Source organism: Centruroides sculpturatus, unplaced genomic scaffold, assembly GCF_000671375.1.
Source record: "Centruroides sculpturatus isolate CEXI.00-Female unplaced genomic scaffold, Cexi_2.0 scaffold65, whole genome shotgun sequence".
NCBI lineage: Eukaryota > Metazoa > Arthropoda > Arachnida > Scorpiones > Buthidae > Centruroides > Centruroides sculpturatus.
This window is the reverse complement of record NW_019384327.1, coordinates 1,183,026-1,200,710: the sequence shown is the minus strand read 5'-3', so window position 1 is coordinate 1,200,710 and position 17,685 is coordinate 1,183,026. Positions and strand designations below refer to the sequence as shown.

Sequence of the window (17,685 nt, the reverse complement as noted above, 5' to 3'; positions counted from 1 at the left end):
ATTTAGACAAAGAAAAAATTGGTGATTGAGTTTATAATTGCAATTTAAAATTGACACAAAATCCACTGCTTCAAAATTGCCTTTTAAACACAAAATCCATTGATTATTTATATAAAATTATGATATGCTAAGCAATCTTAAATGCTAATAATTTTTCAGAAGTCTTACCATTTTTTTTTTACAAAATACAGTTGTCCCTCGATAATCCGACAGGTATGGGACCAAAGGTGTGTCGGATTACCAAAAGTGTCTGGATTACCAAAAATAATTACATATTTCGCATTGTTTTGCTAGCAGTAACTTACAATATTCTCTACTCCAACTGTTTGAACAGAAATGCTCACATAAAACACATGAAATGTGTGTCATCGAGTAAGAATTAGATGGGGAGATTCACATCGCGACATGCTTCTGTGCAAGCAGACACGTAACGGGGACGGGTACCTTGACACGAGTGCGTCGGACTACTGAGCATGTCGGATTAAAAAACGTCAGACTATCGAGGGACAACTGTAGTAAGATTCCTTAAAAATTACTAGTGTTTAAGATTATTTAATTATAACATGGAATCAGAAGATAAATCTAAAACTATGATATGCTTTCTTTAAAGAAACAAAGTTAAATTATTTATTTGATAGAATAAACTTTTTTCTTTAGTTTTAAATTAAAAATATAATTCATTAAAATATCTTGTATATTTGACAATACAAAATTTATCTATTAAAAGGCTATGAAAAATATTTATTATATTGCAATAGTAAAAGATTTATATACCTTCAAAGCCTCATAGTTGTTTCGTTCTACTGCTTTATGCAAAGATGTTTGTCCATCTTTAGTTCTAAAATCTAATAGTGCTCCACCATTTACTAGAGCCATTATGACTTTGGCAGGAACCTTTAAAGTTGTAGCAACTGTAAGTGGTGTTTCTGTAAGATAAAATGTTTGATCTAAATGTATTTGTTAAAAACAAGAAATGTTTATATTAACAGCTGTAGTAAAAAAAAAAAATTGAAAAATATTACTATTTACAAAGGCCATTATAATTTTCTGGAAATCTTTATTAATTAAATACATGTATTATTTGTTCATAATGGAAGTTCCAATTATAATTTTAAAAACATCTTTTCAGGAAATCTAAAATTCTTAGTTTATTAGATATTTCTGAGAGTATTTAATTTTCATCTTTAGAATTCTAAAATAGTTATTTTTTACTAAATTAGCAAACTAAAGAAAGTTATTACATTTCATTTATTTTAATTAATTGTTTTTTTTATGTAGTCATTTTCATTACTTTCCTTCAAAATTCTTTGAATCAGTATTTGATTTTTAATCATTAATGTTGCAATTAATGTATGGATGTCTAAAATTGAAAATTCATGTAAATCTTTCTAATTGTATTATAGATATGGCAATCACGTATGTGATTTTTATTCCAATAGATTCAAATTAAAAACATTTATAGTTTTAAACATTAAATTATAACTTCCATTTTAAAAAAATGGAAGTATTTTTTCTTTAGTTGTTTTTTTTAAATAGTTTTTCAGTTCAAAAACAAAAATTCTAAAAGGCAGAGGTGATGATTTTTCCATTAACTAATGATAGAACAATGATTTCTTTTTATGTATATATCAAAATACAGTAGAATCCTGATTATCTGAGATAATGTGGACTGATACTACTTCAGATAACTGAAAATTGGATAAAACAAACTGCCATGACCATTTCAAATTTTAAATTATGAATATAAAAGAGTTATATAGTATATCTACATACCAACAGACTGCCGAAAATCTATCGGGCTAGTTTTATGCTAATTATTAAATAAATTACGTAATCAATTTGGCACTAGAGGTAAGCGTTAGGCGCCATCTCTTATTAATATTAATAATTATAAATTAATTAATTAATTTAAATAATTTAGAACCACTGGGAGAATAGGTTATGGTTATATAGTTAGCTTATATACGCTGGAAGAGGAGATTGGACTGGAGGTCCNTCATTAGAAAGAAGACAAAATGTAGAAATTAAAAGTATAATTGTAGTTTTTGATGTAATGTTGACAATTTCACGGTTTTAGAATAAAAACTTATTTGTTGTTTGATGCACCCTCTAGAGAATGATGTATAACTAGGGATTGCAATCCAGCAGTGTTTTTAATCCAGCTGGATTTTTGCTGGATCAACATCATTCCAGCTGGATCCAGCGTGGATGTATTTTTGGTGCAATAAAGTGTTATCTATCTATCCAGAAATTTATGGGTTTTTTTAAAGAAATAAAACATTTTTTTTTAAAATAGTGTACTTAAGAAACTTTTATTATTTAGACTGGTCACTATAAATCAGTAAAACTTCTTACACATTTAGATAGTAAACTTAACTTTGGTTCAGTTTAATACTTGAGATAGAGATAATTAACTTTAAATGTTTATAATTTTTTCGTCCGATGGTTCTTTCTACTTTTTAATATTTGAAGACAAGTTCGCCCAAATAGGGATCACCATTTTCTCTTTTGCGTTCTAGACAGTACATTTCCGGCAATCGACCTTCCTTTCTAGGCTACTAACCTTTAAAAAGTTTTAAAAGAGTTCTTTTAAAAAACAAAAAGATATCCAATTAAAAACACAAAAGATTTTAAAGCTCTCTTCTGTGGATAAAAGGCTGAAACACCCCCAAGAAAGTACATATGGTAACAAACAAGAAAGACGTTCGTATAACACCAGTTCTGATTTTAGAAAATCTTTGTGTTTTTAATTGGAAATCTTTTTGTTTTCTAAAAGAACTTTTTTAAAACTTTTTGGCGGCTAGTAGCCTAGAAAGGAAGGTTGGTTGCCAGAAATGTACTGTCTAGAACACACAAATGGTGATCCCTATCTGGGCGAACTTGTTTTCAAATATTTAAATGTTTAGTTAGATTATAATTATAATGTAATCTTTAAGTTAAATAATAGCAAAGGTAATTCTACTAATTAATTTATATTAATATGTATCACTTAAAAAAAATTTAATGAAGATATTTATCTTAATTATGAAAATATACTAGCATGTTTTTAAATTTTTGGAACCTAACCCTCCTTTTCGTATTAGTTCTTTGTTTCGTATAACACGGATTCGCATAACACGACAATTTTTTGGAACATAACTACCGTGTTATACGGGGGTTACCTGTAATTACTTGTTTAATTAATTATTAAAAACAAAAACTTTCTTTCAAAAATAGGCATATGGTGTTGAAAATTAATTGTGATAATTGTCTATGAATGAGGTTGANTTATATGTATTTTGTATTATATTGTATTAATAAACAAAATTATTAGCTTATTTTTCACTTATGTAGAACCTAACCCTATACTTCACTGTAAATACGGGTTCGTTTTACGCCGATTCGATTTGCGCCGGCTTTTGTAGGAACGGAACTGCGGCGTAAACCGAGGGCTACCTGTACTTGTTAACTTTTTCAGATTGACACTTGTATAATAAGAGTAATTTAAGTACATCTCAAATAGATTTCAGAATGTTATGAGATTCTGAAATGGTAATATTTACTAAATATAAGCTTAAATTATAAAATTTCTTCACTTACTCTTGTATGTAATTGTTTGATGTGTTTTTCATCCATATTTGTCATCTTGTAAATCCTCCTCTTGTATCTCAACTTGAAAAAACAATCATTATTGTTGTAAATATAGATATTTATTTATAATTACGTATATATGTATATGCATACAAACAACATACTTTAAAAATATAGTAGAATTTCAATAAATTAAAATATCAACTTTTGTCTTAATTGCTTTTATTTTTTCAAACTTTATGTATTGTATCACTAACTATTCACAGATTGATTTTTCTTCATTTTTTGATGTTAGAAAATTAATAAAAATGTTATCTTAGAAACTCATGAAACACAATGTAATTCACTTTTAAATATTTAAAATAAAAGTTGTAAAACTTCAGAAATTTTTAATTTTTTGTATTTTTTTTAACAGAAAAAATACTTAAAGTAATTGTTATTTAATGCATATTTATGAATTGGATTTTAAAATAATTCTTAAGTTAATTAATAAATAATTTTATTGCTTGCTATAGTTCAAAAATTTCATATAATTGTGCATAACTATAATTTTGGTACTTAAGAATTTTAATAATTTGTAATTTTTGCAAAATTTGCATTTTTTTTAAATAAAAATTCTATTTTGAATAAACACAAGTGATAAATATGATATACTTATTTATAACTCAGCTTAAATCTATATACATTGAAATATCTTTATAACACAAGCCTAGAACAACAAAATTATCAGTAAAGCAAATTTATTTTCAATTCCCTACCTCTTAATAATACATCTTATTATAAAATGTTTCAGTTTAATGAATATCACTGTAACAAAAATTTCAGTTTAACAAAATAAAAGTTTAACCCTTTACAGTAATAAACACCACCTTCCTTACACCTTTTAGATTATTTATTGTATCAACCTTTTACAAAAGAAAAGTATCATAATGAATACAATTTCTGTAATTACTCAGGATATATTTCTTCATACTTGAAGGTTTAGACTATTTACAAAGTTTTAAGAAGTATATTCTTCAATAAAACCCATGTTAACTGTTACTTCTGGTGTGTATTAAAAGGATTAAGATAGACTCGAAAATTTGATATTTTTGTAAATAGTCTAAGCCTTCAAGTATGATATCATAATGAAATCTACAAATGTGCAATTAGTTTTCTTTCATTTTCAATGGATATTGAAGATGTTCCAGTTAGCAAATATATTGAAATGATGTGACAGTTTAGGAATTTTTTGGGAATATTCTAATTATACATTATGTATAATAAGAAATAAGACATCTTTCGGCAATAAACAATGGCTGTAAGGAGAGAGACATGAGATTATTAGTATGCCATTACTTCAGGTATTAATTGTTTGTTGATGACTATGCTGCAAACTTTTAGTTAAATTGGCAGCCAGATGATTGATGTAATAAAGATATTAGCCTGTCAAACTCTGAGGAACCTGTACTTGAATAGAATTTGTAATCTCAAAAATTTTTCATGGTCCCATCACCCACAATCTAATCTGACCAAATTCTCAACAGGCATGATTAAAAGGCTATCTTGGTGTACATAAGAAGGCTATCATAAGAAAGAGTCAAATAAAAAAAGTCAGGAACATAAATTTTTAATTGACTATTGGTTTTTACACAATTTTACAAGTTAAATTTGTTTTAACTAGCAATATTAAAAAACTAATTTTAAAAAATTGCTTATTCACAAAGTACAGTGGAACCTTGCTTAACGAACACTTCTCATAACAAGTAATTCGCATAATGAGCAAAATAAATTGTAAAAAAAATGACTCGCTTAACGAGCGACGTTTCACATAACAAGTGACCATGAGAGGGAAAGTCCCTTGTGCGCATGCTATATCAGTCTGTGTACTTAGTGTTGCTTGTGATCACACATTTTTCTAAACTTGTGTTTATATGTAATATGTCTGATATTACATATAAACAACAACCATAGCCTGTTATATAATAAACACGCCAAACAATATGCCAAATTCTTGGGCTATGTAAAGGCTATAATTAAATATTAGAAATTAAATAATTTGACTAGAGGTAAGCAGTTATGCTGCCATCCAGTATTAAATTTAATGACCGATTCCAAATTATGCAAATCGAATTTGCATTCCAGGTTGGTTCATTCCGCGCTAGAAGAAAAGATGACGATGATTCACACTCCTTAACAATGTATATTGTATAATTTTATTTAATAAACATTATACATAAAATATTTGAGTATTTTTTGGCATGGAATACATTATCATATTTTACATTCATTTATATGGGAAAAATTGTTTTGATTAACGAGTAAGATTCTGGAATGAATTATGCTCATTAAGCAAGGTTCCACTGAATGTTTATAACATACAGAAGATGGCAAAAGAGGGAAATTATGGGAGAATTTTTACACTTTTGGACTCAGGGAACCTTGAAATGTTGAGAAATGCAAAAAAAAAGTTTTGAGATTTTTTCTGTAGGTATGAATGTGTGAGCATGTGTGCACAATTTTGTTCACCCAATTTCAAGCTTAATAATTCCCATAACTTTTTGAAAATTTCTGAAATTTTGCAGGGAGGTTTGTATATTAGAGGGATCGATGCTATAAAATTTTGGTAGTTAAAGGTCAAAGGGATCATGGATCATATTTTGAGTAGTGTCAGACTATGAAGATTTTATTTGTTATTAACATTTACAATTTTTTATAAAATTAATCTCTACCCTCAAAATTAAGCCTTTTGCCAGCCATTTTATAACAACTAAAAATATAAAAAGTTTTTTATAACAAAATCTCATAAACAACAACTCCACACACCNATTAATAAGAGATGGCGCCTAACGCTTACCTCTAGTGCCAAATTGATTACGTAATTTATTTAATAATTAGCATAAAACTAGCCCGATAGATTTTCGGCAGTCTGTTGGTATGTAGCTTTATATATCGGGTTTGGATGATGTATATATAGTATATCATTCTTTTTATGTCTTAGTAAATTTAATTATATATAAGAACATCATTTTTACATCATATCATATCATATAGCAAATATATCATAATATGTACAATAGTTTTAAGAATAGAAATAGTTGTATTTTAATGATATAAAAGGTTTGTCTCACATTGAAGTTAAGTGAAAAAGATGACAGAAACAAATCATTTTGTAACACAGAGTAAGAAGTCAATTCTGAACTGTTCTTTTTTGTTTGGGTTCTGTTTTTCTTATTTATTGTTGACATTTTATTTTCATTAAAGATAGATTATTGCACTTCATCCAGGTAAAATGAAAAAAATAAAAAATAAATAAAAAAAAAAACAAACTCACCTTACTACAACAACTGATGGTGGCAACCTATTACGTAATTGAACTCTGAAGCAACATTTTGGGGGAAGACCTCCTCAGGAAGTTAACAGAATGATCTCCCACCCCAAATTGTCACCCAAAAAGAAACCACAAAATTTTAGAAACAATTAAATGTAAGGGTGATGACATGACTTAACAAAGATTACTAGAATTACAGAACGTTAGCTATTTAAGTATGTAAATTGGGTTGAGTGGGCATAATTTTGTAATGTCACCACAACTGCACTATAAGAAGAGGTGAAACTAAGAATCAAACAAGGTGCTGCTAACGAGGTTAAACAAAGACTTTCAAATACCATTGATGATGTAGAAGTATCTTGGTGACAGTTAGGCAACTTTATTTGTAAGATTTATTGTAAATTTTGATATATTTCAATTTTCTCTTGTCAGTTTTGTGGAGATAAGTATAAGATAGTTATAATTTAAGCCCCCAATTGTGAGAAAAGTTTATTGTACATATTTGTTTTTTTGGATTTGATAAATTATTGACAAGACTATGTCTTGTTTATAAAATTGTACTGCCTGCTGGGTAACCAGCTTAGAGGTATGAACTACCGAAATTTCCAAAAACAAAAGATCAATTAGAAAAAAGTGGTGCTATTTTTTTAAGTATGTAACATGTCAGGAGTTGCAATTTGGCACAGAGTATTAGTTGCCCAAATCACGCATGCATAAAAAGAACCAGACTTGTAGGTACTCAGGGAACCAAGAACAGAGTCAAAATAAAATTCAAAATGGTGACACACTATAAACAGGCAGTAGCGCAAGATTTGCGCATGCATCACTCATTGAAAAGTTAGAAATGCAAATGTTGAGAAATCAAATTTTGACAAACGCATGCATTGGTAAGTTCAAAATGAGAAATCGAATTTTTTCAAACGAATCTTTAAAAAAACCCATTTACCTTTTTCCGTGTTATTCCCAACATATCTATGGTCATGTGCTGACCTTCACTGGCTGACCTGAGATATCTCATTTTAGCATCAGAAACTTTTTTCAAAGTAGATGGTGCTAGTTGTTATAATTTTATATTAAAACTAATAAAACTAATTTCCTAAATATAATTTGTTTTTTTTCTACATTTATATATATATATATATATATTGTTTGTGGTTTGTGCAAAATAAAAAAATAATTTTGGATGATACGATAGCCAGGATTATTTTTTTTCAAAAACAGGAAATTTTCGTTAGGCATTGACAAAAATTCAACCTGGAGTGACACGCAACATTGAGAAATTTCAAAATTGGATAGGTTAATTTCACCAAAAATGTATCATGGAAAACCTCGTGGTCGTGGCCGGCAAAGTTTGAAAGATTGCACTCAAAACCAGCAATACCAAAGATTGGAGAATGAGAACGAGATCCGCCTTAAGCATCAAAGTGATTCCGCTTAGTAGTGAATCTCTGAGACATAGTCTTGTCCCAAATATGGCTTTTCTGTTTTACTTGTCTTTTTATTATTTTTGAATTTCTCACTAACTTATTTCATTATTGTACATATTCAAGCTTAGACTAATAGATATTTTTGTGTAATATATAGTAATTATTTTGGGCTTTTGATTTCTTAACAATTTTTTGTTATTCATCACTCATGTAAAGTCCAGGCCTGGCACTAACTGGCAATAACACTAATGTTTATGTAACACACCATTAGGATGTTACCCAGGCTGTCAATCGTATTTAAATAAAACATTACAACAGTTTAGAATTTTATGCTTTCTTTTATAAATTACAGTATAAGAAAAGTATAACATACAGCATTATATTATAGTTTTCAAGACAAAATCACTACCTTTCTCTTGAAAGCTACTCATGTTTCTCTTACCAATTGGAAAATAAAGCTCATGACTTTGGCAAAAAATTTGAAACCTTATTAACAGTGGCTGATTTACTGTGATTAATGCTGACCAATCAAGCCTTCAATATGAAGCAAAAAAAATCATTTGCATATGTTGGTTCCAGAAAAGTCAAGAAAGCTGTGCAATCAGTTAATCCCACAACACATTTATTCACTGTCATGCCAATAATTTCAATGGCTGGAATTCTCCATTGTCAAATGTTCATCTCATTTCAAAAACACACCAGAAAATTCAAATTCAAGTTTCAATGTTGGTTGAAACTGCCAAATTTGGTATTTGATGCAAGTTCAAGTGGCATCATGACAAAGACTGCAAAAATTTTGCTGAAAAAGTTGTGCATCACATATTGAGTGATTAAAAAGACACTCTTTTTATTCTCAACCAGTGGACACCATATACAGATAATACAAATTCAAGAAGCCATTAATGCAGATAAAATGTTAACTATTGAAAATATCCCTGGACAATGTACTATATTCATTCAACTGCTTGATCATTATGGCCAAAACTGTTAGTTTGATTAAAGAATAATTTGCTGAAAAGTACATAAGATAATTTGTGTGTTACTAGTTACTGTCTAATTCCAGCTTATGTCAATATTGATTATTGTGAATCTTTCAACAAGCACTATAACATTTTGTATGATTAAAAGTTCATATTTTGTTTTAAAAAAATCGAAAATTTGATAAAAATTTCATCTTCTGATAAGTTTTTCCTTTGAGAAAATCAGTTTTTTTTTTTTTTTTATTGATACTCATTAGCTTCATGTGTTTTTGATTGATGTAAATTATGCCATAATTATGCATTTGTTTCTCTGTAAATTGTGTTAAAGAGAAATAAATGCAGATTCCTAATATGGATGTCTCTTGCAATTTTAATCAAATTTTACATATTAATTGATTAAAAATTAAAATGATCAGCTAACAGTATTAATTTCTGAAGAAAAAATTATTTTTATGACTATTAAAATAATTGTTATATAAAATATACATTTCAAAGAAAAAGCTGTAAAGTTTATAAGAAAGTGGCTCATAAGTTAGATATTTTTAATTTTTTATTTATTAAATTCATCATTTTTGAATTTATTAATCCCATTTTCAAAAGATATAAAAACAAAAAATATTAGAACTACCAAAAGAAATTTATAAGTTGCAAAAGAAATTATCTTTACAGTTATGTGGAAATGTAAAATAAATAGTTTAAAATTACTAAAATCATACACATAACAATAAAGTGTTATAATTAATGACAAATGATATGTTATTGAGTTAGGTTCCTGCAGTTTGAGCAAATAAGGCTGACCTAAAACATGTTGCTATTTTGGGAATATTTAAACTTTTGCAGCAAAGCAACCCTATTTATATAATTTGTGACAAACTTTGTCATGTACAATTTGGCAGAAAGCATTGTTGCTGTAATGCAATGACTTCAATCTGGTAGTACAGTAGTTATTGTTACTTTGCTTGGATAGGTCAAAAAATGTAAAAATTGGAGATCACAAGAAGTACATTTTTTTTTATGTAAATGAAGTACTATAAATAAAATATTGTAAAAGCAATTCATAATATGCAAATGTCATACATACAGCCACGGGGTTGGTCACATTTTTTCAATCACGAATAAGCTAAAGTATAAATACTGAGAGTATTGTTACCTGTATTACATATACATGCTAATATTAATGTAACCATATTTATAGAAAAATATAATATCCTCTTTAGCAGAGTTCATTGATGAAATTAATATTACATTTATAGTTTTATAGGAAATTTACAAAAATATTACCTCCAGTATCAGGGCAATGGAAATTAGGATCTAGTCCTCTGGCACACATTTTTGTTATTTTTTCTACATGTCCATTAGATATATATTCTAACATCCTACGTAGATTTGCCTGTTTAATAATAAATATATATTATCAGTATAATTAAATATATTAAATAAATTTACATTAATAATATATTTAGATTCAATTCTTTTTAAAATCAATTTATTAATTTCTTAACAATATGATAATTGCACTTTATGACAGCAATTTATAATTAATTTATTCTTTTTATTTGGGTTCTTGATTATACCAAAATGTCTTCCTGTTCAAGAGATCTATGCCAGCAGTGATAGAACTCACAAAAGGGAACTGAACTGTTGAACTAACATTTTAATTTGTGAAGTCTTTCAGGAAGAATTGTAAACCTTTGATTTCTCTCCATAATAAACAGGTTACATAACTAGATACAATTCTGTCTCCATTTCCATTTCCAACCCATACATGATTACCTATCTTTTCAGCAACCTATTGATCTAAAGAAGTAGAGACTGGTTACCTGAATACAAGGCCCAGCCATCAGTCAGTGAGCAAATCAATGTATGACTCACATTTAAAACTTAAAAAATTATCAGAATTTAATCAAATAAATGCATTTGTCATGATTCCTGAATAAAACTGTTACAAAATGAACAAAAATTTTATTATTTGAATAATTTGTATCATCAAAACTATTTATATTTCTGTTGCACAAAGTTGTGTGTGACAACACAATGTGTAAAAAGTCATGTCATTGCACACTATGCAGTGCTCCATTTAAAATGAATTGGAACTGGTTTTTGTTCAATTATTCAAACCATTAAATTCAAACTATATCAGAACTTGTTATAGTTTGAATTTAATGATTTATTTAATTAATATTGTTTTATTTAATGTTGAATTTAATGAATTTGATGTTCTACATTCATTAAAATGTAGTTAATAAAACAAAAAATCATTTGTTGTCTAATTGCTTGCTAGATAACAACTTCTGCACAAAACACTTGCATGGAGGCATTACTTATTTAACAGCCTGCATAGCTGGTCTGATGAGATTCAATAATCAATCATGTACAGTACAGTATCAATAATTAACTAAATAAACAAGATTACTTATGATAACATTGAGCAGAATAAATGAGAATATTTTGGAAATTACAGGCATATAGATTATCTGTTGGAATGAATAGGGATTCCTGTAATAATTGGATGATAGTCTGATTGAATTGAATGCATTCCACTTCCAATTCAGATTTCTTTCTATAGAAAAAATCTGAATTGTTCTTTTAGTTACTAGACCAGGTAAACTTTCCTCATCAGTCCTATCTCTTACAGATATGAAGAAATAAATACTGTAGGTGAGAACTGGGTAATTATTTTATTTATTTTAATTGTAAGTTGTCATCTACAATATATATTTCTCCAGATCTGTGAAAGGACTGATGAGAGGCAAATAAGCCTGAAATGTTTTTTTAATATTTTAGTTACTAAAGTTTGTCTGATCATTCACCTAAGAGTTCCTGTGTGATAAGTTCTCCACAGCAATTTTATGCTCATTTTTCAACAATCTTAAAAAGAATAAGAAGCAATCAAATATCTAAAATTCATTATTATTTTAAATATAAATGCTTTTCATATTTTTGACCTATCTCCTTCAAGATCATGCTTATTTTTATTCAGACAAACTAATTTGTATAAAATAGTTGTTTTGATGATAAAATTAAAATATTCAAAAAATGTCTTAAAAAACATTGAATTCTTAATTTCAAGGTAGTTTTCTTAATTTTGATATAAAATTTAATAATCATATGTAGAGATTTAGAAGAAAAAAGTTTACATTATTCATAAATCAAAAGTAAGATTTTATTTAAGGAAACTAGCTGCAAGGACCCGCTTCGCTGGGCAAAAAGTAACAATAGTGAAGATTAAGATAATTACATTATAGCCAATCTTACCTGTTTTCACAGAATGCAAGAATTAGGTCCCCCGTTTCCAGACTAATTAGAGAATTTTTACATGAGTCTAAAAATATGTTCGATTTCCCGCAAAAACGCAAAAANATTGTTTAATTTATATTAATATGTATCACTTAAAAAAATTTTAATGAAGATATTTATCTTAATTATGAAAATATACTAGCATGTTTTTAAATTTTTAGAACCTAACCCTTCTTTTCGTATTAGTTCTTTGTTTCGTATAACACGGATTCGCATAACACAGCAATTTTTTGGAACGTAACTACCGTGTTATACGGGTGTTACCTGTATAGTATATATACCCGTCAAGCTATTTCGATTATCCTTCTTCTTGTCATTCCTTAACATTCCATACACAGTTGGATTGCGTCGATATATTATTCGTAACTTATTTTTATTGGCAACTTTCCTATCTATCTTATTTAGAAATGGAAAATAATTAATTACCACATTTTTTCTTTGATCAATTTCGGGAGGCTGCTGGTTTTGCTTCTGTATTCTTTTAATAAGTGCGTCAATCTCTTTTCTGTGGTATCCCTGTCGCGCTGCTGCCTTTTGTATGTAATCTAATTCCTCATATGTATCATATAAACTCGTGCAGTGGGTGTACGCTCTTTTAATCCATGCTCTAAACACCGCATGTTTAACGTGCTTAGTATCTGTCGAATTCTTTGGGATGATAATAGGTTGATAAACTGGTTTGCGATATATGCCTGTCCATATTTCCCCTTCCTTACAAGTAATTGATATATCCAGGAAGTTAACATTCTTCTCGCTTTCTTGGTCCAAACCCAAAGTCAACCCATATGGGTTATTGTTGATCTTGTCCATAAAATTCTGTATGTTGTCATCATTTCTCCACAAGATGAAAATGTCATCGACATATCTGGAGTATATTACTATATCGTTTCTAAAGATGGGTATGATACTTCTTTCAAGCTGACGTAATACTAATTCACATAGGACAGCTGACATTGGGCTGCCCATGGGGACGCCCCTTCCTTGAAGATAGGTCTTCCCTTCAAAAACAAAAAACGACGTATTACAAACCAAATCGGCCAGTTCTAAAATGTGTTTGTGGTATTTCCTAGGATTTTTAATGTTGGTAAATAGAAAGTCCCTCAAAGCACAAAAACAGGGTGCTAATTTTATTGAAGGGTATAATGCTTTGTAATCCATTACTGTCATATATTCCTTGTCCTTAAGCGTAACCTCCCTTAGTTTCTGCACCAGTTGTATCGAACTTTTTATGGAAAAGGGGTACTCCTGAATTTTATTTCGTATAAACCTGACCAGCTGCTTTTCAATAGCAAAAGTAGGCAAACTGCATTTTTCTATAACCGGGTGTAGTTGACAACCTGGTTTATGGGTTTTCCCAAAAGTGAAAATTTTTGGTGTTCTTGGAGCTCGAATGACAGAATTCTCCATGTTTAATAGATTTGCTAAAGGAGTGAGGGTGAACTTCCTGACCCTTTGCTGCAAAGACTCTAAAAAGTTTTCAGGAGCATCAAGGCATTCTGTATTTCTGATGTATTCCTTTAACTTATTGTTGTAGGAATCTCGCTTGATAAGTACTATACCTTTAGACTTATCCGCTTTCATAAGTACTATATCCTTTCTCTGCATCCATTTTCTTGCTTCTTTTATGCAGTGGTGGAAGCGTCTTGTATTCATGTTATCCATTTTTTCTTTTTCAGTGCGATATCTTGTTTGCCATCTGACGTAATCCTGATTCGTGGTATCCATACCCTTTATAATAACCTCAATATTAAAAAGGCATTGTTTACTTATATTATCAAAAATATGCTAAAATACTCTAAAAACATTAAGCCCCTAGAAGAGATTTCCATTTTTAAATGACTCTTTATCTTTGAAAACAGTGTTAATATCATGTATAAGTTGACAATTAAATCTCAAGTTTCTAGAACTAGTCCATTACAAAAAATATAAGTAAAGCCATTATAAATCATCAGGTTACATTAAATGCATCTTGGTTGATTATTGCTTGATCTAGTACCTCCTTTCTGTGAGCTTATTCATATTTTGCTTGCCATTTATGAGCAAGTAAATGAGAGATTATGTATTGTATAAATTGTTATCACTATTTATATAATAATGGAGTAAAGAGCAAACATTAAATTTTGTTTCCATCTGAGTAAAAATGCTACCAAAATCTGATCCTGTTACAATAAAATATGTAATATCACTCTATACTGATAATTACATATATTTTGAACAAAACTAATGATTACAGAACTAAATTATCACTTAAAATTATTTCCTACAGCCTACCTACATTAGAAACCTATTAATCTGGAAATCCAGTTTATATGAGTCTGGATAAAAGTAGAATAATGTTAAATAAAATTTAAGAAATTAATTAATGGTATGTTTGTGCAAATATTTCATGGTTATAGTTGTTGTACAACTTACTTTGTTATTTAAAAAATATTTATAACCACTTTGAAGCTATTAAGATATTTGAGAAGTTGCTGTACTATACAGTACTTGCAGTGCAAGATAGCACAGTCAACTCCCAATTTATAGATAGTATGGTAATGGAAGGTTCACAGACCATAGTATTTTGAATTCCATAGTAAATATATAAATTTCTTGAAAATAACTGTATGATAATAGGCACTCTACTATGCTTTTAATATGTCATAAGGGAACGAAACAAAGTAAAATGCACATTACAATATCGAAAATATATCTCATTACCAATCACACAGATTTTACTCATTTAAAAGCTTACAATAGAATCTTTTAAATTAAAAATTATGATTCCAGTAATTAATCATACATTAATTATTTTACATAGCTATAAAAATTATAAAAAGTACCCTATATTAACCTAAAAACACTCAGCACTTTTTTTAAATTTAACAACTACACATACACAATCAAGAACAATATGACTCTTTTTCATGTATATTCCTGCAGCCACTGACTATGGTAAATCCTCAATCTGATAAATCCATCCACCACTAAATCAGAAGTTGACTGTACTTTATTTGGTAAATTATTGATACTCAAATGACAGATTCTATGTCTTGGAAGCATATGTTGATTCTTAAAAAAAAAAAATATTTTGGACTTTGTTGATTGAAGACATATGTGGCTGAAGATGTTATATTACAAAATGAAAGTTTTGAGTGAACTGATGTTCAAGCTTTAATTATGTAATTACTTCAGTGTAATTATATCCATGAAATAGTGTGTTACAAAGAGTATTACTATGTCATTTAATTTTTGAGATCTTTGATGGTAATATATGAGAGATGGATATATTACAATTTCATCCACACAAGACAACTTGATTTTGAATGATTGTAAGAATAATACTTTCATCCATCCATATCTTCAATTTAAATAATATCTTGATTAATTCAAAACCTGCATTATATCTTGTCTTTACAATGCATTATTGGAATATCAACACAAAAATAAACACAATCAAATCAAAACAAATCCTGGGCATATCTTCTGGCTCATCATTAGTTTAATGATGTCTACTTTATTTCCAATAATTCATTGTAAAGACAAGATATAATTATAAAATAAATGAAATAGAAAAACAAAATACTTGAAATGGAACTACAGTAGAGCATCGATTATCCGAAACAATTTGGGACTGGGGTTGTTCGGATAACTGATCATGTATGGAAAAAGAAAAAATATATTAACCTATCCATTCCATGTTGAAATTTTTCTCCGCTGTGTGTCACTTAGCATTGAATTTTCACCAATGTTAAGCCTAACAAAAATTTTAAAAAAATAATCATCATGGCTATTGTATTGTTAAAAATTATTTCTTTATTTTGCACAAAATAAATATATTGAAAAATATAAAAACAAAAAGATTATATTTCAGAAGTTAATCTAGTATCAAAAACATTCCGATTCAGCACGATACACGTCCCGACAACAGTCCTCAGAAAAAACCACACAAAACAAGCAAAACTCTTTCTTTTTCTTGGGTTTATCTGGAGATGTCAGCCGCTTGGGCTATATTCTCCGACGAGCTGAAGCAAACATACCACTCACAATGGGGGAAAAAAGCCTCATTCAAATACTGGTGCATCCTTAAATACCCTCTCGACATGTGTTGTGCTGAATCAGAATGTTTTTGATACTAGATTAACTTCTAAAATATAATTTTTTTGATTTTATATTTTTCAATATATTTATTTTGTTTGTGCAAAATAAAAAAATAATTTTTAACGATACAATATGTTCGTGCCAGTGTTACCAGCTAAAACACGCATACCAACAAAAATAATACTGGAGTAGCCCAAGATATAGCCAAATATTGCAGTGCCACAGCACTAGCAGCAGAAATTTGAATTTGCTGACTGGATTGCTTTTAGTTAACTGATGTTTCGGTTGATCGGTATTCGGATAATCGATGCTCTACTGTATCTAAACTAAATTAGGTATTAAAATTATTTTATGATTTCATTTTGTTTCTATTTTATTTATTAACTAATATTGATTAAATATATAACAATAAAAATAATAATACTAATAAATGCTAATATAACTCTAAAAAAATTAAATAGAACAAGATATTTAATGTTGGTAATATGTGTAGTATATTTTTTAAAGAAGCTCTTGGTAAATTTAGACAAAGAAAAAATTGGTGATTGAGTTTATAATTGCAATTTAAAATTGACACAAAATCCACTGCTTCAAAATTGCCTTTTAAACACAAAATCCATTGATTATTTATATAAAATTATGATATGCTAAGCAATCTTAAATGCTAATAATTTTTCAGAAGTCTTACCATTTTTTTTTTACAAAATACAGTTGTCCCTCGATAATCCGACAGGTATGGGACCAAAGGTGTGTCGGATTACCAAAAGTGTCTGGATTACCAAAAATAATTACATATTTCGCATTGTTTTGCTAGCAGTAACTTACAATATTCTCTACTCCAACTGTTTGAACAGAAATGCTCACATAAAACACATGAAATGTGTGTCATCGAGTAAGAATTAGATGGGGAGATTCACATCGCGACATGCTTCTGTGCAAGCAGACACGTAACGGGGACGGGTACCTTGACGGGAGGTGCGTCGGACTACTGAGCATGTCGGATTAAAAAACGTCGGACTAT

General features: G+C 28.7%; 1 protein-coding gene across 4 annotated transcripts in view; it reads right to left on the bottom strand.

Annotated features, from left to right (window-relative positions):
• Window positions 1-17,685, bottom strand: part of LOC111628509 — a 125,517-nt gene that overhangs the window by 60,480 nt on the left and 47,352 nt on the right. For 3 of the 4 annotated variants that reach the window (XM_023372315.1, XM_023372323.1, XM_023372333.1), the window contains exons 1-2: window positions 10,569-10,671; window positions 775-926 (exon numbers count right to left, since the gene is read on the bottom strand). In XM_023372315.1, coding sequence (XP_023228083.1) covers window positions 775-926; window positions 10,569-10,662 — 246 coding nt within the window. In that variant the 5' untranslated portion in view covers window positions 10,663-10,671. Of the gene's footprint in view, window positions 1-774; window positions 927-10,568; window positions 10,678-15,204; window positions 15,214-17,685 lie in introns of those variants that run through there. The other variant, XM_023372338.1, reaches the window with a different exon arrangement.